General features: G+C 30.8%; 4 protein-coding genes and 2 non-coding genes across 6 annotated transcripts; 5 read left to right on the top strand and 1 right to left on the bottom strand.

The window, feature by feature from the left end:
• Positions 1–716: 716 nt before the first annotated feature.
• LOC132613445 (protein PELPK2-like) lies at positions 717–1,043 on the top strand. The gene has a single exon (XM_060327467.1). It carries the CDS (start codon positions 717–719, stop codon positions 1,041–1,043), a length of 327 nt encoding a protein of 108 aa, XP_060183450.1.
• Positions 1,044–2,278: 1,235 nt separating this feature from the next.
• Positions 2,279–2,360, top strand: TRNAS-GCU (transfer RNA serine (anticodon GCU)). Its single transcript has one exon. It is a non-coding gene; the product is annotated as a tRNA-Ser (tRNA).
• A 1,612-nt stretch (positions 2,361–3,972) lies between these two features.
• Positions 3,973–4,239, top strand: LOC132613444 (protein PELPK2-like). The gene has a single exon (XM_060327465.1). It carries the CDS (start codon positions 3,973–3,975, stop codon positions 4,237–4,239), a length of 267 nt encoding a protein of 88 aa, XP_060183448.1.
• Positions 4,240–5,899: 1,660 nt separating this feature from the next.
• TRNAS-GCU (transfer RNA serine (anticodon GCU)) lies at positions 5,900–5,981 on the top strand. Its single transcript has one exon. It is a non-coding gene; the product is annotated as a tRNA-Ser (tRNA).
• A 1,392-nt stretch (positions 5,982–7,373) lies between these two features.
• On the top strand, positions 7,374–7,658 carry LOC132613443 (protein PELPK2-like). Its single transcript, XM_060327464.1, has one exon. It carries the CDS (start codon positions 7,374–7,376, stop codon positions 7,656–7,658), a length of 285 nt encoding a protein of 94 aa, XP_060183447.1.
• A 489-nt stretch (positions 7,659–8,147) lies between these two features.
• Positions 8,148–11,067, bottom strand: LOC132615874 (transcription factor bHLH30-like). The gene is made up of 2 exons (XM_060330472.1): positions 10,521–11,067; positions 8,148–8,990 (listed from the first exon to the last, which is right to left on the bottom strand). Exons 1-2 carry the CDS (start codon positions 10,776–10,778, stop codon positions 8,478–8,480), a joined length of 771 nt encoding a protein of 256 aa, XP_060186455.1. The 5' UTR covers positions 10,779–11,067; the 3' UTR covers positions 8,148–8,477.
• Between the last annotated feature and the right edge of the window lie 14,900 nt (positions 11,068–25,967).

The following is a 25,967-nucleotide window of genomic DNA, read 5'->3' as shown; positions in this document are numbered from 1 at the left end:
CAAGCATTTGCTTAATCAAGAGGAATATATAGTACTTATGAGTTCACTATGTTTAGCTCCCTAAGAATTAAGCATATTGTATTTCTTCCGAGGACATTAACACACACATGTAACTGTGTTAGATTAATACTGTTGAGCTGATTAGTTATTTGACAATCATATATTAGGCAAGCAAACATCGCCTAGGTAGTTGAACAACATCGGAAGGATCAATAGACAACAGTCCTATACAAGAAACTACTAGCAGATTTAAAAAGAGAAACAATAAACAATTACACGGGTGTGGTCGGATGGATGACATTCTTTCACCCGTAACCAAATGTTTCGGGCTCGAGTTCTGAAGAAGCCCTTGGTACGGAGCACTCACACTTAATGGGTCCTACGCGACATTAATTTGGATTAATTTGGTTACTGTGTTACTCAATTGTCCACAAAATATGGTTGATCCAAATTTTATCTATGCTAACTACTCTTAGAAAACTTATTGACTTAAAAGTTGGAGCATGGTCCTCAAACCAACATTCATGAAGATTAACTAACAATAGAGTAATTAGAAATTAGAGGTTATGCTTCTTCAGCCAACATCTCACCAAATCCTTCTACTCCCTCAAGAACTTTCCCTATATATACCCTTTAGTATGATCAATCTCATCAACTCAAGTCACAACATAACATTATTTCTTGTAAAAGAAAGCAATCTAGTTAATTATACAACAATGGCTGCTTCCAGCAATTGCTCAATCCTCTTCGTGATCATAGCATTATTGTCCTTATCAAGCATATCGACAAGTCATGCTGCTCGTAGCCTACTGCAACTTCCTAACTTGCCTACGATCCCATCATTGCCTCAGCCAACAATGCCACAATTGCCAAATATTCCCAACTTACCTACAGCAATGCCACCATTGCCAAGCGGTGCATCTTTGCCTACATTGCCCTCTGTACCGAAAATGACTCTGCCACCAATGCCTGCCATTCCCAACATGCCCTCACTTCCAAGTATTCCCACAATTCCTACACTTTCACCTCCTCCATCCAACTAATTATCTTTCATCTCCATTCTACTATATTAGTAGTTGTTGTTTTGCCTTAATTGGTGTAATGTTACATTTCAGCTTTTCCAATGTTTTCTAGTTTTTTTTCAGGGTGATGTATACTGTCTTTTGACTTCTCTGTGTGTTTATATCTTGATTGTGAAGCAGACTTTGATGTAATTTTTATATTGCTACTTGTTATTTCTGTCTACTGTCTTTTAAATCATTTTTCGTTATCACTTCGCTTTTGAATGATTCATACAGTTTTATTTTCATTATCCTTCTTAACAATGGGCGGAGCCAGCATCATGATTACGGGTTTAGCAAAATCCAGTAGCTTAGGCTCAAACTTTGCATTTGTGTTAAAAACTTCATTCAATATGTATAAATAATCTATTCATAACACATTATACAAAAGTTAATGTAATCCAGAACCCATAAACTAAAAATTTTGGCTTCACCAACACTTTATTCAAGTTATCAAATGATAACTATAAGATTATACTACCAAAGGTTGTGGTGGGGTAGGTACCCCTCCCTCGATACCTCCTTAATCAGAGGTCTCGAGTTTGAGCCATGTGAATGGGGTTGTTATTGATAAGAAGCACTACCCACATAGTGGAACTTTTGGGCCGAGATCCGAATTAGTCGACCCCGAATTAAGTATCGGACTGTAAACATGGTACAAAATAATACCACATATAATACTATGATTATTTTATCTAAAACCTCCTACCAAAGCTCTAAGTACTTTATGTTGAATATTCTTTTCCATTAGCTGGCTAGAAATTGCTAATACAATTAAAAATTTACTCGTGTCGGGAGCATACAATCTAGAAATGATAATAGGTAAAACAAAAACTAGGTATTTTGTTATAAAATAGATGGAAAAAAAATTAATATCACATTACTCACCAAACTTCAAATTAGATATCATTGCTTCTCGAAGATTTATCGATCATAGAAAAAGATACTCCTATGTGTTATTACCAAGGCAGAGCCAAGTGGTTATGAACCTCCTTTGACGAAAAGTTCCACTATATATGTAAGGTTAAAATCATTTTTTTTATGTATATGTAGTAGATGTTGAATCCCTTTAACTTCTTCGCGTGTTTACTTTTTTTATATTTTGAACCCTCTTAGGAAATTTTTTGACTCCGCCGATGAACACTAGATGGAGAAACGAACTTAAATGATAGTGAAGATTTAGTCAAATTATCAGAAACACCATTCAATATCATTAAGTCGCTTTGGCCGAGTGGTTAAGGCGTGTGCCTGCTAAGTACATGGGGTTTCCCCGCGAGAGTTCGAATCTCTCAGGCGACGATTTCTTTTTTCTTATTTTCATCTCTTCCTTTTGGAAGCCATACATAAAGAACGTTAAACAAATTTCTTGTTTTTTTTTTTTTTTTTTCGTTTGATTTGAAAAAGAATTCCTAAATATTAAATACTAATGAATCTTCACTTATATTACGTTTCATTCACAAATTTTATTGCAGCTTTTCCTAGACATCTCCTTAGACTAATAATCACTACTTCCTTCTTTCCAAGTTTACGTGACATAACTCTTATTCAATCTATTCTGAAAAATAACATAATTTAAAAGTTGAATAATTAGCTATCACGTTATATTGTATCTATAATTAGAAACTTTTAGAACACGCAAAATGTTATGTCATGTTTAAGACTATAACTTTCGAAAGTTGTTAGCTACCAACACAATATTATGATATAAAGATTCAAAATGCTACATTTCTTTGTGATTAAACTTCGTGTTAATTTAAATTCAAATTATGTCAAAATGATCACTATTGACTTTGTAATCTAGCAATGGGTCCCTGTGAAAAAAGACTGCATATAGGAGTAAACCTCCCCCTTAAACTTGGTTCCCTTTTGATTTTTTAAAGAAAAGAAAAAGAGGATATTAATATTACATGAACAAATATTAAAATCTGATATATATCCACATTCAAATTTCAGTTTTAACTTCTTTTTAAAAGGCGAAGAATCCAAACATTTGCTTAATATAGTAGGAATAATACTTCATATTACTGCTATGTTTAATTAGCTCCCCATGAAGCATATTGCACAATAGTGTAGCTCATTACTTATTTGACCATTCTTAATTAGGCAAGCACACATCTCCTAGGTAGTTGAACCAATTTAGAAGGATCAACTGAAAATTCTGTCCGAGAAACTATAAGCTAAAGAGCAAACCAAAGAAACAATAAACAAGTTACTCCTAGTCATTTCGTGGTTTATTAGACATGCTACCAGCACTATTAAAAAAACATATATTAGCTACGGACGAATTTTGTAAGTAGACAACAAAATTTGTCGTTAATTCTATTCGGCGATGGATTATCAAAAAATTCTATTAACTACGAGCGATTTAGGGAGAGATTAGCGACGAAGTTCGTAGGTAATTCTAAGTTTTTTTTTAGTTTTGTTAGTGACTCATGAGGACAATAGTATGAATCCTATATGTGCATGAAGACCGGTACAGGAGTACTATATCTTAATCCCATTATCACCAATCAATACAGAATAAAACTTAAAAAATACATTTAAATACAACTGATTTTATCAATTAGTGTTGTATGAATTGTCCACCAAATATGGTTGATCCACATTTCATCTGTGCATAACAACTTTCAGAATACCTCTCGACTTAAAGGTTCATACGTACATCTTCCATAAACCAACATTTAGGAAGGTGAACTAACAATAGAGTTGTCACGCCTCTACACCAATCATCTCACATCTCATACACTAATCCTGCTGGTATTTCAACAACTTTCCCTATATATATATATATATATATATATATATATATACATACACACACCCCTTTAGTAAATGATCAAACTCAAACTCAAATCAAAACACAACTTAATTTCCTTAGAATAAAGAGCAATTAATCTTGCAAATTAACACAATGGTTGCTTCCAACAATTGCTCAATCCTTTTCGTGATCATAGCATTATTGTCCTTATCAAGCATATCTACAAGTAATGCTGCTCGTAGCCTAATGCAACTTCCCAACTTGCCTACGATCCCATCATTGCCACAGCCAACAATGCCACAATTGCCAAATATTCCCAACTTGCCTACAACAATGCCACCAATGCCTGCCATTCCCAACATGCCCTCACTTCCAAATATTCCCACAGTTCCTACACTTTCACCTCCTCCATCCAACTAATTAATCTTTCATCTCCGTCCTACTATATTAGTAGTTGTTGTTTTACCTTAATTGGTGTATTGTTTCATTTCAGCTTCTCCAATGTTCTGGAGTTTATTTTTACTGTCTTTTATATTCTTTGTGTGCTTATGTCTTGATTGTGAAGCAGAGTTTGATGTAATTTTTCTATTGCTACTAGTTATTTCTGTCTACTGTCTTTTAAATCATTTTTGGTTATCACTTCGCTTTTGAATGGTTCATGCGGTTTTATTTTCGTTATCCTTCTTAACAGCATTGGCGGAGCCAACATTATGATTACGGGTTCAACAAAATTCACTAGCTTATAAGGCTCAAACTTTGTATTTATGTTAAAAACTTCATTCAATATATGTAAATAGTCTATTCATAACACATTAAACAAAAAATATTATAATCCATAACCCATATACTAAAAATTCTGGCTCCACCAACAGTTTATTCAAATTATCAAATAATAAATATAAGATTATACTACCAAAAGTTGTGGTGGGGTAAGTATTCCCTCCCTCGGTACCTCCTTAATCAAAGGTCTCGAGTTTGAGCTGGTGAATAGAGTCTCTATTGATAGGAAGCTCTACACACATAGTGGGACTTTTGAGCCGGGATCCGGATTAGTTGACCCCAAATTAAGTATCAGAGAGTAAACATGATATAAAATAATACCACATATAATACCATGACTATTTTATTTTAGACCTCCTACCAAACGAGCTCTAAGTACTTTATCTTTCTTGAATAGTCTTTTCCATTAGCTGGCTAGAAATTGCGAATACATTCAAGATTTACTCGTGTCAGGAACATACAATCTAGAATTGATAATAGGTAAAACAAAAACTACGTATTTTGTTATACCAACACAAAAAAGGAGAGTGCAAAAACAAGATTTAAACCGCTACTACCGTCATCCCAATTTTTCTAAGTAAAATGTGCATGTGACATCTAAATCGCATATTACGAATTAGATTTATAACTTCATCCGGATCAAAAAGAGTATCCACTTAGCCATTTGTACATCCCTTAAAAATGTGTCCACTTAGCCATTTGTACATCCCTTAAAAAATACTATCTCCTAAAAAAATAGGTAATTTGACTAAACTGTCCCTAATTAAATAAGTATTGAGATTTGATCACATAGCATGCGCTTAATAGGAGTAAATCTGAAAAATAAAATTAATTATTTCTTGATTTGATAAGTCGACACTCTTTTTGACTCAAGAAAGAAAATGCTAAGTGGACACTCTTTTTGATCCAGAGGGAGTATGATTTTAATATTTAATTAAGTGAAATATGTATAGGAATTACTATCACATTATTCAACGAATTTCAAATTATATATCATTGCTTCTCGAAGATTTATCGATTATAGAAAAAATTATGTGTTATTACTAGGGCAGATCCAAGTAGTTATGAACCCCCTTTGATGAAAAATTACACTATATATATGTAAGGTTAAAATCATTTTTTACGTATATGTAGTAGATGTTGAATCCCCTTGACTTCTTTGCGTGTTTACTTTATATATATATACATATGTTTTGAACACTCTGAGAGAAAATTCCAACTCCGCAACTGAACACTAGATGGAGAAAAGAACATAAATGATAATGATGATTTAGTTAAATCAGAAGCAGCACATCATTAAGTCGCTTTGGCCGAGTGGTTAAGGCGTGTGCCTGCTAAGTACATGGGGTTTCCCCGCGAGAGTTCGAATCTCTCAGGCGACGATTTCTTTTTATTATTTTAGTCTGTTGTTTTTGAATGCCAAAACATAAAGAACTGTTCAACAAATTTCTTTTTTTTGCTTTTTCTCGTTTGATTTGGAAAAAACTCTCAAAGACTTCCCAAATATTAAATACTTATATTGCGATTCATTTACAAAAAATTTATATCTTTTCCTAGACATCTCCTTAGACTAACAACCGCTACTCGCATCCCTCCGTTCCAGATTTATGTGACACGTTTTCTTTTTTAATCCGTTCTAAAAAAATGATAAACTTCAAAATTTGAAAACTTTTAGAGCACACAAATATGTTATGTCATGTTTAATGATTCAACTTTTGAAGATTGCATAGCTATTGGCACAAATGTCATGACATATTTTAGATCATAAAATTCAAAAGGCTTTATTTATTTCTAATTAAATTTCGTGACAATTCAAATTATTTCAAATAAGTTGAACGATCACTATTGATTTTGTAATCTAAATCGGTCCATGTGAAAAAAAAACGATTCATTTGAGTAAAAAAAACATTTGCTTAATCTTATAATGCTTGTACTATTAGTATTGCTGCTACTTTTAGCTCCTAAGAAGCATATTACAAAATATTGTTGAGCTAATTAGTTATTTGTCTTTCATTAATTACGCAAGCGCGCACATGTCCAAGGTAGTTGAACAAAATTGGAAGGATCAATAGACAAATTGCCCAATATAGGAGAAACTATTGGCAAAAATAATAAAAGCAAACAATATTAAGCAAGTTAATTATTTTCGTGGTTTGTTGGGCATGCTACTCAAGAGGACAATACTATGAGTCTATGATCCCGTATGTGCATGAAGAGCAGTTCAAGAGTACCATCCTAATCGACTGAAAATTGAGAAATTAGTTACAAATTTATCGCTAATATCGCTCGTAGCTAATATTAATTTTTGATAGTCTATGCTAAGCCATTTTCAATTAGGATTAGCGACGAATTTTGTTGTTTAACAACACAAGTTATCTGTCGCTAATTCCTATTTATTGTTTTAGTAATCCCATTAGTGCCAACTAATAGAGAATATTAGTATACAAAATATTTTAAGCGTTTGATTTCATCAATTTGTATAAATTGTCCACCAAATATGGTTGATCCAAACTTCACCTATGCATAACTACTTTCAGAAAAAAATTCTCAACTTATAAGTTTGTGCATGTTTCCTCAAACCAACATTATAGAAGATATATTACTAACAATAGAGTAGTTAGAATTTATAGCACATGTTTCCTCACCCAACATTTCACCAAATTCTAGTAGTCCCTCAAGAACTTCACCTATATATACCCTTTAGTAATGATCAATCTCATCAACTCAAGTCAAAACACAACTTACCTTAGAACAAAGAAATATAGCAAATTTAAATGGCTACTTCTAGCAACTGCTCAATCCTATTCTTGATAATAGCATTATTGTCCTTATCAAGCATATCCACAAGTCATGCTGCTCGTAGCCTAATGCAACTTCCCAACTTGCCTACAATCCCATCATTGCCAAAGCCAACAATGCCACAATTGCCAAATATTCCCAACTTGCCTACAACAATGCCACCAATGCCTTCGATGAATCCACTTCCCAACATGCCGTCACTTCCAAACATTCCCACAATTCCAAACATGCCTACACTTTCACCTCCTCCATCCAACTAATCTTGTGTGACATATTAGTTGTCTTAATTACCCTATTTGTCCGTTTTTCTTTCTTTTTTTCAACTTTAATTTCAATGTTTTGAGTGATTCTTATGGTGTATCGTATCATTTGTACTTTCTTGAGTATTACGCGTTGATTGTTTTAGTATCTTTTGAGGTTAATATAATGTGATGCAATACGTTTCTACTTCTTAACGCATTTATCTATTGCCCACTCTGTTTATTATAAGTTTTTGTTGTAAACATAAGGATGAAACATTTGTCGGATTTTGAATTGTGGCAATTCAAACTTCAAAAAATTCTTTAGTTTGAATTGTAGCAATTCAAATTCCATGAAACATGTGTAGTTCAAACACCAAAAGAATAAATCAGGAGAAAAAAGTGGAAAAGATCAAGAAGCGACTCTTTGCTGCTTTTTAAACAAAGAAAATAAGAGCAAATGTCTTTGTAAGAACACTATCTAACCATGAATAGTTTTGAAATGATAACTGAACATTAAAAAGCGGACTAAAATGTAGCCAGCTGACGCCATTTTTACTCATAAAACTCCATCTACATTAGGATTAAGTACAACTTAATTAAGTGCTACTCCAAAATCCAAGTAGGATAGGCAAAAACTCACTTAACTCAAATCCAAAGAAGAAAAAAGAATTATACAAAAACACTCAAAGAACAAGACAAACAAAACGACAAACAAACTCACAAAAAAGGAAACTAAAATTAACCCCTATTACCTTTTCTTTGCCACAATTAACATCATTCTGCACTCTCTCATCATAATGTCCACAAATCTTTGTCTCGCTAGAGTTGTCCAACTTTTCAAACATAATTCATTGGTCCCCCTAATAAACGAGGACGTTTGTTCCCCAACAAATCCTGGCCCATATTTTGTGGGCCAAAATTAGCCTTGTCCATAACCACTTTCAATGCTCTTCTCAATTGCACTAATAGCCCTTCTTTGCACCCACTTTCTAACATTTCTAGCCACAAAACACACTTAATTCTTCCTCCAACTGTTGACATTTCAGCTCTAACCACTTTCCCTTGTACAGTACTCAATGCCCTTCTTAAATCCATCATAATTTCTGGCCTGTCCTCACAACACATTGATGCTTTTATTATTAATGTTCCATCAGAATCACTACTATTATTGCAGTAACTTATGTTTAATTCGTCTGATTCACTTGGAAACATTAATTTCTTCACTAATGTTGTGTGATCATCGTCATTGTCGTCGTCGTCGGACATTGTTGTTACTCCTAGTTCTGATGTCGTCTTTTTTAGCTCTCTCACACACCTTACTGCCTCTGCTAGTAAAGATGCCTTGTCTGTCTGCCAATTTTGCACGACCAAAAATGAAGTTAGCTAATTTTCTCATTTATTTTTGAAGGTTGTTATGTAAAAGTTTGTTCGAGATATAGGCTGATCAGATATTTGAACTTTATGTGTTGGGTACGAAATATTACCACATTACATTTGAGTTACTGAATTGAAACAGATTATTAAAACTTGTTTAATCAGTAAGATTTAATTAATATATATACAGAGTCGGAACAAAAATTGAGTTCGGATATAACTTGTACACTACGTCGGCCATTGTGGAGACTCACGTGTAAAAGTGACTTTTTGAGCGTGAAAATGTGGTATTATTTCAAGCGAGACACAATCATTACGAAAATTATTCAATAGCAACACCTATAAGAGGTATTTGACTAAGCTGCATATTTCTCTTTTATAATAGAGTAATTAATGATCATGAGTCTTCTTGAAATAGTAAAGGCTGAATCAGGACAAAAATAGTATTAATATGTTCTTGGTTTGAAAGTGACTAATTAGTATTTTTGACAAAATTATTCGACTTAAGTGACTGATAAAAGGGATAAAAGGAAGTACTGATATGATCTAACTACATCAAACTAACATAGGATAGGAGCATATAACTTTTAGGGAAGAAAACAGCTAAATGAGCCAAAAACATCATAATGAATGAAGAACTTAACATTCTATCCTAAATTGCACCAAAAAGACTCCACTCTACAAACAACATATGAAACCTATCTATGACATGTTGTCTGGTGTGTAAGAGCAAAAAAGCAAAGAAACTATTAGGGTCTAGGGGCTTCATGATTGTTGAACTAAACACACATTATATTTTCAAGTTCACAAAATATTAAAGTAAGAAGCAGTATCGTCGAAGCCAAGAATTTCGTGAAGATGCTCATGATTTTATATAATGTGTACTATAAAAAGTAGTAATATTGGATCAACATACACTATAATTTTTTGGCGAAAAGTATTCAATTGACCTTCATGAATCTATATGACTGCAATGCATAGAGGTGCATAACAATTTTTAACCAGTTTTTAATAAAGGTAGTGGTGAAGTCAGAAATCCCATTAAGCCTGTGAAGTACTAATATTTAAGCTACATATATAGTATAATTTTTTTGGCAAAAAGTGTTCAACTGACCACCGCCCCTTGAGCATGTGTGCCTCTAATTCACTGTGCAAAGAGGTGGCAAAACCTAACCACAATTTATTAGGTCACTCAACATGTCTAAGCTTAAACGAATTGGATTTATGAGCCGCTTATTAACTTGATCCAACCCCTCCATTTTCCAGTTCTAAACTATGACGTATCATATATAGTTGCAATCAAGGGAGGAGCTGGGTAGGCTCCAGGAAAAATCATAGTGTATATACAAGATTAAAATTATTTTCTATGTATATATAGTAAATGTTGAATCCTCTTGGCTTCTTTGTGTATTTACTTCTTCATATTTTTTGAAACCCTTAGGTGAAAATCTTGGCTCCGCCACTGATTGCAATAATTTATGAGTCAAAAAAAAAAAAAAAACTTACTTTGACAGTGTTAGGAAGAAGGGTTCGTAGAGTAGCAAGATGGCCATTGATTCTTTTTCTTCTCCTTCTTTCAGCTTCACTATGACTCTTATTAGCTGCAATTGCTTTAGCTTCAGCCATTGATCTTGGACTAACACTTGAACTTTCCACATTATTAAACATTTCACCCGATGATGAGTTTATTATCCCATGAAGAAAATTATTGTATGAATCTGAACATGTGCTTCCTAGTTCATAAAAACTTGGAATTTGATACATCTTTTTTTTTAAAAGTTAAAGGTGGAATCTTGATGAGAAAAGGAAGAATATATGATGATGATATATGTAAAAAAGATTGTTGATTAAGAGGTTTTCTGAAAAATGTTCTGGAGATTCTTTGACAAATATTCTTCAGTCAAAATTTTGTTGATTTGACTGAAGTTTTTTTATCTTTTAACTTTGAGTTGGGTTTTTTTCCTTTACTAAATTTTGTGAGTTTTGTAGTGGTATGAGCAAGTGAGAAACTGAGATAACTTTGGTTTTTTATAGTAGTAGTAGTGTGTGTGTGTGTGGACTGTGGAGAAGCATAAAGCCGGAATTGTGAAATTTTTGACATGCTTTTTGACTCATTCAGAGTTTTTTTTGAGTAAACTGGATTAGATCAGAAAAAAAGTAAAAATAATATGTGTGCATATATTCATTCAACTGAGGAAAAAATCATTTAACATACTCACTTTTTGGCACTCTAGGGTTTAGTTTTCTCTCTTGCTGATTTCATTAGATAAAATTATTTTATTGAAAAGTGTTACGACTTACCGTTCTATTTTATGTAATGGTAAAAAGTATTACTTCTTATTTTAGGAGAAAAATAAGAAGCTTGAAGTCAAATTATTTCCAAAATAAAAAAATGTAGACAGGCTGTAAATAAAAAGATATCATATAAATGAACGAAAGGAGTATTAGTTTTCTACTATAAATCTCTATATACCAAATTAGTGTGCTGTAAGAAAAGTTTACACTTAAATGTAATTTGAAGTCATTAATCATGAGGAATAGTACATGAGTTTGACTGACTATTACTAACACGTAAACCAATACACACACACATTCCCTAATTCTCAGGTTTCCTTGTTTGGGTCTTTAAACCTCAGGATTTAAGGAAAACCTTTAGGTGGCGTTTGTTTGTTGTTTTTCAACTTATCTGTTTGAGCTTGCTCATATTGTCGGTCTCAAATTTGAATAAAAGAGGAGTTGCGATAAATTGAACCCAACTTTTTTTAGACTGAAACGTAATTATTGTTAGTGTTGTTTGTTGTTTCCCAGAAACAAATTCAGTTTCTGAGTTTTTTGAAAAAAGTCTTATGCCCCATTGCTCATGTAGTAGAATCTTTTACTGTTATTAGTAGGCGTTCGGACATCACTTGGTTGAGATTTAAAGGGAAAAATTAGTATTTGAAAAATGAAATTTGGCAATTGAATTTGTGTTTAAACTTGAAAACAGGACTGAAGTTTTGTGAACGAAAACAAAAACAAAAAAATGCTTTTCAATCTTCAAATTTTATATTTCAAGTTTGAAGTTGAAATAATGGACCAGATAAGTAAAAATACTGATTTAAAATATCTTCAAACCTTATTCATGGCCAAACGGCTCCTAGTATCCCATGCATCTAGAGATAATCCAGTTGGAACCAGAGGGTTGAAAAAAGTTACTCCCTCTATCTCAATTAATATGAGGGGTTCGGAGTACGAGGTTCAAAGCAGGTAATCTTTTACTCAATATCAAACATAGGTTCATCGAGTATGTTAACATAAAATTTGCATGTTTGAAAACTACATATAAAAAGAACTATAAGTCTATATAATTAGCAATTCACAATATATGGAAAGAGTTAAAAAAAAATTTAATTAAAAAAAAAAAATTGTCTGACTTCCCAAATAATAAAACCTTACATAAATTGGAACGGAGGGAGTATATATAATGAAACTTTACTGGTCACAACTGCAATGACTAAAGTGCAATTTGACTGCAAATAGTAATGTTTCCACTATCTATTGTAAGACAATTACTATAACTTTTCCTCAAACGAAAGAGAAATACGAAAGGGAGGGGAATTTTGGGGAATATTCTTGAATGAAAGGGGTCTGCCTTTTCGTTGAACAAAGTTTCTTGTTTAATTACAAATACAAATAACTATATTTGATGGTCTATTTGTTCCTTGTATATATGTGACAGCAATTGTGGCTGTACTTTATTTACTAGATCTAAGATTTTTTCAAAATATTTACAATGAATTGGAACAACTTTTATTTTCGCAGAGAATATGTATCCACTGGACTGATGTAGAATTGAAAATCATGAAAAGACTTAAAGTTACAAAATTTGAAATGTCAAAGTTTATTTGTCTAGGAAAAGGAGGTAATTCTTCATTTTACACAAACTTTTACAGTCATTATCCCCCCTTGACCATCTGTTAATGTAAAATAATTATTACTTTGACACCGCACAAAAGATTATACTGCACAAATAGAATAAAAATAAATTTCTAGTACTCTCTTTAAATCAACCATAGCATAAAAGAAGCATCGGTTTAAATTTCAAATGTGCCACGTCTGTATATATTCTTTTTTAATTCATTTGTTAAAATCTCTAATAGCCAAAATTTTCAATAAGAAAACTTAAAATATGAAAAAGTAAATATATATACAAAGCAGTCAAAGGAATTCAACACCTACTATCTCATAGAAAATAATTTTGACCTATATATAATATAATTTTTTGGACCAATGAACCCCTTTTCGATACCTAGTTCCATCCATGATTGTCACTCATGACTAGCACAATAATATATAACAAGTAGAATTAGTAAATCGAAAATTAATAATACTAGTAATATATTAATAATATGCATTAAATATATAACAACAGTAATAACATATTCGGTGAAATTTCACTATGTGAGGTCTGGATAAGGTAAAATATACGCAGGTCTTATCTCTACCTTGAAAAAAAGGAAGATTATTTTCAAAAGACTCTCGACTCAAGAGAAAGCATAGCAAAAAAGGTCATATAAAGACAAATAATTCAAAGCAGTATGAAAGTGAAATTAACGAAAACGAAAAAGTCAAGCAATTTGAAAAAAAAAATAGCTACTATAAATAAATAAGATTATCAAAATACAAATATATATGCATTAACATGTAATTAAATAAAACAAAATATATTATTATATGGATAAGCATGAGTAGCAGGAGTTGTTGAGGGTGTTGAAGATAGAACATAAAAGGGAGACAAAAAGATATAATATTATTTTTGGTTTCACAAAGATGTATGTACTTTTGACCTTTTACAGGGACAGAGAATTTCTTAATATTCAAAAGTGCAATCATTTTCCGGCGCAGTTGATTACGGTGATATGCCAGAGAATACTTGTACCCTTCTGGATTTGATGGAATTCAAATCAAACATTCTACTAGACTAGAATTTAACTCATATATATATATATGGGAAAAGGGGGCAAATATACCTTCCACTTTAATTTATTGGCTAGCTTTATTGTCTGTTAGCCAAAATAATCAAATATATCCCTTTCGTTATAAATATACTCCTATCATTAACAAAATTTTAAAAATATCCCTTATTTCTAATATATTTTCACATAAACAAGTCTAGTTATTGAATTGGGTGATATGGACGTCACATGACATTTAACTTATTCTATGTGGTGCCTACGTGACACTTTTTTAAAAAACAATCTGGAAAATTGATTTGTCTAAAAACAAATCTATTAAAAATGACTTTTATTAAAAATCTGTTTTTTTTTTTACTTTATAAAACCCTCTTCATAAAAAATAAAAAATAAAAACATATTCTGGAAAATTGGGAAAATGATTTTTTCTTAAAATCAGTTTTTCAGATTTTTCAAAATTAATCCAGATTTAAAAAAAAAAATACTTTACAGTTTTCTAGATTTAAAAAAATAATAATCATTTTCCAGATTTTTTAACTAAAATATCCAATCGAGAATATATTTTAAAAAAACGGGTTTTATTAAAACAAAAAAAAGTTTCAGATTTGTAAGAAAAGCCATTTTTTTCTAGATTTGTTTTAAAAAATATCAATTTTCTAGATTGTTTTTTAAAAAATTGTCACGTAGGCACCACATAAAATAAGTTAAATGTCATGTAGCGTCCATGTCACTCAATTCTAATGACTAGACTTGTTTATGTAGGCATATGTTAGAAATGAGGGGTATATTTGACTACTTTGACTAACGGAGGGCAAAGTTAGACAATAAACTAAAATAGAATGGTATATTTGACCCTTTTACCCTTTTCCCTATATGTATTCACTACTATTGTTCTATCAAGTTACTCAAACAAATAATTTATCTTATTTTTAAAGAGTTTAAGTTCTACTCCCTCTGCTTCAACTTTCAATTTATCTGAATTTTTTAGAATTATGAGAGTCAAACTTTATAATTTTGACCGTAAATTTTGACATAAATTTTTTAAGCTTGTAAAAATAAAATTTATACAGTTAGAAGCTACATAGAAAGTACTACTTTTTATGCTTTGTCCCAAAAAGGTTGTCCTCTTTTTTTTTTTAGTCTGTCCCAAAAAAATTGTTACCTTTCTATATTTAGAAACAATTTAACTTTATAGGATGATTTATAGCCACACAAATATCTAAGGCTTATTTTGAACCACACATTTTAAAAGTCTTTCTTTATTTATTAAACTTTGTGTCAAGTCAAAGGAGGACAATTTTTTTGGGATGGAGGGAGTATAAGTCATGATAATTTATAAATCAAATAATTTTAAAAAAATTATAAGAAAAACTTGATCAAGAACCACCTCCTAGACTTTCCAATAGTCAAAGGTTCACATAATTTGAAACAGATGGAGTATTTAATAAGTCTAAAAAATATTTATACAGACGTATTATAAGATAATTATAGATAAGTTTTTCTAAATAAGAATTAATGGTGACCTAGTAAACGCTGCCACTAGGGCTATAACAAATAAAAATACAATAGAAAATTATAGTTAAATATTACTCAGTCATCTAGTTTAGAAAATATGTACACGTTGTATAAGTAGAGTATACTTTCTACTAAATATATATATACTATACGTACCTGTACACACCACATACAGCCAAAAAGTACACCTTATACTAAATATACATATCTTATACATACTTATACATAACATATACAGCCGAAGTGTATAGGTAGTGTATACTTCGGCCATATTGATAAGCTAGTTGGCCGTTTCAATAAAAATTATACTCCGATTACATCATCTATTAGGTCATTCAACAAATATCGATGGGTAAATCTCTTAAAAATAAAGGTATATTGATCTTGAAAATAAAACATGCTATCTCTCATAACATATAAATATCACCTTATTACATTGTAAACATTTTCATACACTAATGATTATATAACTTATTAAATTTAAAGATGCTTGCCTAAAAATATCATTTGAATGACCTAATAATGGGTGTAACCATATATAAAACTTAAAACTCATTTCACAATCCACTCTTTATGAAGATTTACACATAATTATCTTTTGAGTAATTTGATGGCACAATTTTTTTATACTATCAGTTTTTAATTGTATGTTGAATCTCCGACTTCTATTGTATGCTTATCTTTATTACGCTCTATGTCTCAATTTATGTGATACCCTTTCTTTTTTAATTTGTCCCAAAAAGAATAAGAAAACTTCTCATTTTACTCTTAATGAAATAAACTACAGCCACACACATATCTATGAGTTATTTTAGATCATAAGTTTTAAAAGTCTTTCTTCCTTTCTTCATCCTCCATATCTAATTAAACTATATCACATAAATTAAAATGGAGAGATGTCTCAATAAAAATCTTGACTGCGTCACTCCTATCAAACTCAGTCTAGCCTCTTATACATTCCCTTGCTATTGTTTTTGTTTGGGGTCCCTAGACGAGAACCAAAGGTGAAAGAAGAAAAAAAAAGACAGCCTTTCTTTTTCAGTCTATTCCATTGTCTCTCCATTACTAAGGCCAAGGGTCCCAAAAAGATGAAAAAGAAGAACCTCTGCAACTGCTAGAATATCTACAGTGTCTGCTTGACCTCATATGGTTCAACACACATACAACAAGAAGATTCTTAGACCTATATAACATAACGTTGAAAAGTCGCTATTTTTTTCTATAAGCTCTAACGTTTTAATTCTACGAACCTTCATGCGTACATTAATATATGAAATATATGGATTATCCTACGAGTTAAAATAAACGGACTAAAGTTCCTTTTAAGCTTTGTTATTTGAACTATTCAAAAATATTGTATTGTTTTTGTGTCTGCTTTTTATCAGCCAAAAGTATTGTGTAAATTAAGAGGTGCAAGTGTATTCATGGTGGGATTTGGGGTGTTACATTGGTTGAGACGTGGTGTTGGCTTGAAAAAAAAAAAAAAACTTACATATGCTACTGAACTTAATGAGGGCAAAATCTGGTACTAATTAGATAAGTTGGGATTCTGTTAATGAGTAATGAAACGTATTGTGTAACGAGTGGCACATGTAATTCATTTCGTTAAGTTTCTTGATATAGTTGAGCCTTTTACCTTATAGTTACTCTTATAGTGACTAACTTAAAGAGGCATGCAAACGAGTACTTTACACTGTTGAGCTTGCACCATGCTCAAATTTTGCTTATAATCATATTATATATATATATATATATATATATATATATATATATATATATATATATATATATATATATATATATTTTTTTTTTTTTTTTTTTTTTTGGCAAATATAATCATAATCTTCTGGGACGTGAATTATATATTCTAGTATTAATTTAGAGCATGTTTGGATGAGCTTATTTTAAGCAGCTTATAAGTTATTTGCCCAACTTTTTTTTTTTTTTTTGCTTATAAGCTGCTTTAGATAAGTTAAGTCAAACGGACCAAATTATTTTTTTGAGCTTATTTTTAGCACAAAATGACTTTAAGTTGGCCAGCCAAATACTCAAAAAAACTGAAAACAGCTTATAAGCAACTTATAAGTCAATCCAAACGGGCTCTTAAAATGCACAAGTAGTTTACTTTTTAATCTCTTTATAGCCTGTTTGGCCAAGCTTCTAAAAACGGCTTCTTTTAAAAAGTATTTTTTTCAAAAGTACTTTTGGCTAAAGCAGTTTGTGTTTGGCCAATTAATTTAAAAAGTACTTTTGAGCAGCAATTAGTGTTTGGCCAAGCTTTTAAAAAGTGTTTCTATGTGTATTTTTCTCAAAAGTACTTTTCAAAAAAGTGCTTTTGAGCAAAAACTATTTTTTTAGCTTCTGAAAAACTGTTTCTGATACTCCTCAAAAGCACTTATTTTCTCCCAAGAGCTTGGCCAAACACCTCACTTTTTTTAAAATAAGCACTTATTGAAAAAATAAATACTTTTGGGGGGAAAATAAGTTTGGCCAAACAGGTTATAACTTATAATTACTCCTACTATTTGATTTGATCGATCACAACTTATTTTAGTTATAAGTTCATAATAAGCTGCAGTAAACGAGTACTTTACACTATAGAGCTCGCACCATGCTCAAACTTTGCTCATAATTTTAATTAATCTTTTGGGACGTGAAATCAGATAGTATTAATTTATAATTATGCATAAGCAGTTTACTTTTTCCACGTGATATTAAACAATAATAACTATGAATATAAGACCAAAGTAAGTAATTCCAAACAAGCACAGCTGGTGGATGGTCACTTATTAGTGCTGGTTAAACAGACAGCATCACATTTCAGCTTTATCCAACAGTCAAAGTCAAATGTTTCCAATAAATGCATTTTCATTTTCAAAGTGAAAAGCTTGAAACTTAAAATTGTAAAAGCTCTAACTTTAGAGATGGAAAAAAGATTAATCCGTGGTTTAAATTCATAATAATAGGAAAAAATAAACAAAAAGGAGCTAGGAACATCATGTCAACTAAACTTAAATAAAAGCTAACAAACATTTTCTTTTTGCAATATAAGAAAGAAAAAAAAAGTTACGTACACCATTAGATAGTTTATAAGGCAATAACATGTAAATCTCTACTATAAAAAATAACCTGTTATATATAGTATGTCAAAGTTACTGATGGTGTAAATAATCTTTAACACTTTCAATGCACATAACTTAACCATTTAAAATTACAAAGGATTTATGTTATGTACACTGCTAATCAGAAGCGAATCCAAGATTTCAAGAGGATATGAGTTCACAATTGCTTTTAAGATAACACATAAAATTCATAGTTACATCAACTTGACAAGCAAAAGATAATTAATTGCATTTTTTAATGAAGTAAGTTGTTTTATAATCACAATGACATAATAGAGATGCATAGCTACAAAAGAGGAAATGTCAGCTCATACAAAGAAAAAAATTGGAACTTCAAGAAATAAAGAAAAAAAAATTAATTAGAAATAATATAAAAATGGAAAATATTTTTTTGCCTGTTGTGTAATTAAAATTAAAGAAGAAAAGGGTTTAGAAATAATATAAAAGGGGAAAGTTACAGACTACTTTAGAAATAAAACAAAAATGTGTAGCACGTCAAATTCGATCCCTCGACTTTGAGGAATTAAACCCAGCCCTAACCAGTGCTCCACTCGACCCGGTTTGATCATGTGTTTCTTTAGTTAATATTAGATATATATATTTTCATAATTATACACATAATATATCAAATTTAATCGAGTGATCATGGGTTCACGTGACCCCATTTTTCTACATAAATTCGTCTTTGCTGCTAATATAATAAGTTTTTTACATCATCAGTGTGATTTAATCCATTTAGCAAGTTATTTATAGCATCCATTTAGGATACTAATGGTTACTGATCGGTGCTGTTAAATAAAGTTACCTGTCGTAACCTTTTGATTGATCCGGTTATTTACATATTTTTGCATCGTCGTGCGATACATAGATCTTAAATTCAATTTCAATTTTTTTTTATTAAGTATTATGATTAAAGGGCATCAAGAGCATTATAATACAAGTTTTAATTGAAGGAATAAATGGATCAGAATAAATGAGAGATAGAAAATGGAAGTTTCATTGCAAGAAAGTATAAAAATGACAAGAAAAAATTTCATATTTGGCAATAACTTAGTTTTATTGTTGGTAAATGAATTTTTTTGTTGCTAAAAAATTTAATTTTGTTGCCATAGTATTGATTATTGTTGCAAAAATTAATTTTGGTAACAAAAAAAAAAAGTTGTTGCACGCCTTTGGGAAAAGTCTATGCAACAAAAAAAAATTATTGCCAAAAGTACTTTTTGCAACAATAATCAATCTATCACAACAACAATAATTTTGTTATCAATTTTTTTTTTCTTGTAATTTTTTTTTTTTTTTCCGTATGGTGTTCAGTATTCGTTATTGGGCCCGATTAAATTCACATTCTTTCCTGGAGTCCATATTTAGGGGTAAAGTGCTCCATAATAAAGACAATTTTATATTTAGGACTTAAATTTGAGACCTCTAGTTAAGAATGAAAAAAAAAAAATATATTTTCAATCAAGAAGGTGTGAAAAAGAAGACATTATATTCTATGGTCGGTACAAAAGGTATATTTCACACGTTTAAAAAGCTGTGATAAAGAAAGGTGTAAGCAAAGACAAAACCAAGAATCTGGAAAGTCTAAGAAAAGGAATTGCATTTTTCTTTCTAAGGTATTGATAGAACTTTGATTTAATATACGTGTTCATCATTCTTCTAATCAGAAGTCAAACATGTTGAATATTTTAAGTACTCTGTCAGCTTAAAAAAAAAAGTCAGATTAATCAACTGCTATATTCGATTTTCTACTTTAACTAGATGGCCTAGGTTCGTGCTCTGCACGGATCCAACACTTTAGATTATAGTGTATTTATGTGTTTGTAATTGTCTTTGAATAGTGATTATATATATATATACGCTATATATTATGTTCAAAACACGATTAATATAACATTGTTGTTTATGCTCCGTATCTAAAACTTTATTATATTAGTGTTTGCTACGAATACAAAATCTGCACTTTTTTTTTTGACATTATTTGTTTTTTTAATATGGGATTCACTTTTTTTTTATATTGTTTGATTTTGTTAATATGGGGTCTACTTTTTTTTCCCCGAGAGTTTGGAGATAGTGGGTTCCGCTTTTTTTTTTTTTTAATGTTCACAACACAATTAATATAACATTGTAGTTTGTGCTCCGTATCTAAAACTTTATTATATTAGTGTTTGCTACGAATACAAAGTCTGCACGTTTTTTTTTTACATTATTTATTTTTTTAATATGGGATTCACTTTTTTTTATATTGCTTGATTTTGTTAATATGAGATCCACTTTTTTTTCCTCGTGAGTTTGGAGATGGTGGGTTCCACTTTTTTTACTTTTTTTTTTTTTAATATCGGCTGGTTTGTGTTTAATATGGGGACCACACCTTTTTTTAATATTGGTTGGTTTGTGTTTAATATGTGGGCCCACAATTAACATTATAGTTTGTGCTCCGTATCTAAAACTATATTATTAGTGTTTGCTACGAATACAAAGTCTGCAGGTTTTTTTTTTACATTGTTTATTGTTTTAATATGTGATTCACTTCTTTTTATATTGCTTGATTTTGTTAATATGGGTCCCAATTTTTTTTTCCCGTGAGTTTGGAGATGGTGGGTTTCACTTTTTTTACTTTTTTTTTAATATTCAAAACACGATTAATATAACATTGTAGTTTGTGCTCCGTATCTAAAACTTTATTATATTAGTGTTTGCTACGAATACAAAGTCTGCACATTTTTTTTTTTGACATTGTTTGTTTTTTTAATATGAAATTTACTTTTTTTTATATTGCTTGATTTTGTTAATATATGGTCTACTTTTTTTTTCTCCGTGAGTTTGGAGATGGTGGGTTCTACTTTTTTTACCTTTTTTTTTTTAATATTGGTTGGTTTGTGTTTAATATGTGGGCCCATAATTTTTTTTTTTGGGCCCACAAAAGGACGACGAAAAAGTGCCCTACTATGTTCAAAACACGATTAATATAACATTGTAATTTGTGCTCCGTATCTAAAACTTTATTATATTAGTGTTTGCTACAAATACAAAATCTGCACGTTTTTTTTTTTTTGACGTTGTTTATTTTTTTAATATGGTATTCAATTTTTTTATATTGCTTGATTTTGTTAATATGGGGTCCACTTTTTTTTCCCCTTGAGTTTGGAGATGGTGGGTTCCACTTATTTTACTTTTTTTTTTTAATGTTCAAAACACGATTAATATAACATTGTAGTTTGTGCTCCTTTTATAAAACTTTATTATTTCCCGGTGAGTTTGGAGATGGTGGGCTCCACTTTTTTACTTTTTTTTTTTAATATTGGTTGGTTTGTGTTTAATATGTGGGCCCACAATTAACATTATAGTTTGTGCTCCGTATCTAAAACTTTATTATTAGTATTTGCTACGAATACAAAGTCTGCAAGTTTTTTTTTTGACATTGTTTATTTTTTTAATATGAGATTCACTTTTTTTTTATATTGCTTGATTTTGTTAATATGGGGCCTAGTTTTTTTTCCCCGTGAGTTTGGAGATGGTGGGTTCCACTTTTTTTTTTTTAATATTCAAAACACGATTAATATAACATTGTAGTTTGTGCTCCGTATCTAAAACTTTATTATATTAGTGTTTGCTACGAATACAAAGTCTGCACGTTTTTTTTTTTTTGACATTGTTTGTTTTTTTAATATGGGATTTTTTTTTATATTGCTTGATTTTGTTAATATGGGGTCTACTTTTTTTTTCTCCGTGAGTTTGGAGATGGTCGGTTCTACTTTTTTTACCTCTTTTTTTTTTTTTTTTAATATTGGTTGGTTTGTGTTTAATGTGTGGGCTCACAATTTGTTTTTGGGCCCACAAACGGACGACGAAAAAGTGCCCTACTATGTTCAAAACACGATTAATATAACATTGTAGTTTATGCTCCGTATCTAAAACTTTATTATATTAGTGTTTGCTACGAATACAAAGTCTGCACGTTTTTTTTTTGACATTGTTTGTTTTTATAATATGAGATTCACTTTTTTTTTATATTGCCTAATTTTGTTAATATGAGGTCCACTTTTTTTCCCCGTGAATTTGGAGATAGTGGGTTCCACTTTTTTAACTTTTTTTTTAATGTTCAAAACACGATTAATATAACATTGTAATTTGTGCTCCGTATATAAAACTTTATTATATTAGTGTTTGCTACGAATACAAAGTCTGCACGTTTTTTTTTTTGACATTGTTTATTTTTTTAATATGGGATTCAATTTTTTTATATTGCTTGATTTTGTTAATATGGGGTCCACTTTTTTTTTCCCCTTGAGTTTGGAGATGGTGGGTTCCACTTATTTTACTTTTTTTTTTTTTTTAATATTGGTTGGTTTGTGTTTAATATGGGGACCACTTTTTTTTCCCCTTGAGTTTGGAGATGGTGGGTTCCACTTATTTTACTTTTTTTTTTTTTTTAATATTGGTTGGTTTGTGTTTAATATATGGGCCCACAATTAACATTATAGTTTGTGCTCCGTATCTAAAACTTTATTATATTAGTGTTTGCTACGAATACAAAGTCTGCACGTTTTGTTTTTTTTGCATTGTTTGTTTTTTTAATAAAGAATTCACTTTTTTTTATATTGCTTGATTTTGTTAATATGGGGCCCATTTTTTTTTCCCGTGAGTTTGGAGATGGCGGGTTCCACCTTTTTTTACTTTTTTTTTTAATGTTCAAAATACGATTAATATAACATTATTGTTTGTGCTCCGTATCTAAAACTTTATTATATTAGTGTTTGCTACGAATACAAAGTCTGCACGTTTTTTTTTACATTGTTTGTTTTTTAATATGGGATTCACTTTTTTTTATATTGCTTGATTTTGTTAATATGGGGTCCACTTTTTGTTTTCTCCATGAATTTGGAGATGGTGGGTTCCACTTTTTTTACTTTTTTTTTTTTTAATATTGGTTGGTTTGTGTTTAATATGGGACCACACTTTTTTTTTTAATATTGGATGGTTTTTGTTTAATATGTGGGCCCACAATTTTTTTGGGCCCACAAACGGACGATGAAAAAGTGCACCATCCGGTGCTTCTAATATTTAGTTTGGAGATGGTGGGTTCCACTTATTTTACTTTTTTTTTAATATTGATTGGTTTGTGTTTAATATATGGCCCACAATTAACATTGTAGTTTGTGCTCCGTATCTAAAACTTTATTATATTAGTGTTTGTTACGAATACAAAGTCTGCACGTTTTTTTTTTACATTGTTTGTTTTTTTAATATGGGATTCACTTTTTTTTATGTTGTTTGATTTTGTTAATATGGGGCCCACTTTTTTTTCCCCGTGAGTTTGGAGATGGCGGGTTCCACCTTTTTTTACTTTTTTTTTAATGTTCAAAACACGATTAATATAACATTATAGTTTGTGCTCCGTATCTAAAACTTTATTATATTAGTGTTTGCTACGAATACAAAGTCTGCACGTTTTATTTTTTGACATTGTTTGTTTTTTTAATATGGGATTCACTTTTTGTTATATTGCTTGATTTTGTTAATATGGGGTCCACTTTTTTTTTTCTCCGTGAATTTGGAGATTGTGGGTTCCACTTTTTTTTTTTTTTTTTTAATATTGGTTGGTTTGTGTTTAATATGGGGACCACACTTTTTTTTTTTAAATATTGGATGGTTTTTGTTTAATATGTGGGGCCATAATTTTTTTGGGCCCACAAACGGACGACGAAAAAGTGCACCATCCGGTGCTTCTAATATAGTAGAAAAATATGAACGCCAACAAAATCACGTATAAATTTTAACTTTATACATTAATAGTGTGAATTGTTTAGATAATCGATCAGGTCACCAACAAGTAGGAGTGTGCACACACTATAAAAAATTGAATAAATTGTGAAGATTGAAAGTTACAATTCCCGGAGATTTCAGCCTTCTTTAGCAAATGCCGGAAGTTAAAATCTCCATGAATTGTAACTTTTAACCTCCGCAAATTACCCATTTTTTGTAGTGACAAGTTGAATTTGTTCGATTTTTTTATTTAAAACCCAAACCAAGCTAAATATATCGTTTTTCTTAAATCGATAAACCAAGTCAAACCAATAAGAGTCAGCCTTTTTGGTTTGGTTCGGGAAAAGAAATGTGAATTAAGTCATGGCAGTATGCTAAAATACGGTTTAACCAAACTGTAAAAATAATGAAAATTCATAAAACGAATACTACATAGTAATATAATGAAAATGCATATGGTTTGATTTGGGCTTTTATTTGAGTTACTAAAGGGCAATTTGCAGGATTGTCTCTCAAATTGGTGGTCTTTAATTTTTGCCTCTCAAATTGGTGGTCTTTAATTTTTGCTTTGCTAAAAATTTTTTGGTTTTGGGTTCGAATTCCTGCTCAATAAAAAAAAATTTAAAAAATTCGCATGGTAGAGTTTTGCAAAATTCTGCCTTGCGAAAATCCCTTTTTTTTTTAGTGAGCTGGGGTTGAATCCAGAACCTCGGAGTATTAGAGGGAAAAAAATTAAAGACCACCAATTTTAAGGACAAAAATTAAACACCATCCCAAATGAAGGCTAATCCACGCAAAAAAAAGGTTACTAAATGGGGTCATTTGCACGATTGTCCTTCAAAGGCACCGGCCTTTAATTTTTGTCCCTCAAATTGGTGGTTTTTAATTTTTGTCATTCGCCTAATACCCTGAGGTCTTGGGTTTAAACCCCGGCTTAATTAAAAAAAAAGAATTTCACAAAGTAGAGTTTCTTAGCAAAATAGACCTATTATGGAAAAAGTTAGGCCTTAAGCCAGAGTTTTGCAAAATTTCAATTGAATAATATATATATATATATATATATATATATATTTGGAAAATTTACAGCCCATAACTAGTTCTAAGACTTATTTATTAGTAATAGCTACCTTTTTTTAAATTATTTTTGGTAGCTTAATTATTTATCAAATTACCATCTATAACTTATTTTTGTAACTGCAGTGTATTTCCCTAAAAATAAGGTACCTCTCTCCCACTTACCCACAATCTTCTTCTTTTTTTCAAATATTTTTCTCTCACCTATCAAATCTATTTTCTCCCTCACCCCTAGTTCTCTCTCCGTTCCATCTCCTAGATTTTCTCTCACCTATCAAATTTATTTTCTCCCTCACCCCTCTTTCCCACTTTGTTCCATCACCTACCCTAGATCTCATTTTCTCTTACAAATCAGAAGAATCCTACAGTAGTAGCAGCAGCCATGGTCGACGAAAAAAAGAGCTCTACAACAGTGAAGAACGGCGGAGTGCAGCTTTATTAACTAGTTCAATTGAAAGTCTTTGTTCATTATCTCTGAAAATCAACAACACTTTCTACTACTTGATTGTTCATGCGCAACACTC

The sequence above is a fragment of the Lycium barbarum genome, chromosome 10, assembly GCF_019175385.1.
Source record: "Lycium barbarum isolate Lr01 chromosome 10, ASM1917538v2, whole genome shotgun sequence".
Lineage (NCBI taxonomy): Eukaryota > Viridiplantae > Streptophyta > Magnoliopsida > Solanales > Solanaceae > Lycium > Lycium barbarum.
This window is presented reverse-complemented; position numbering and strand designations above follow the sequence as displayed.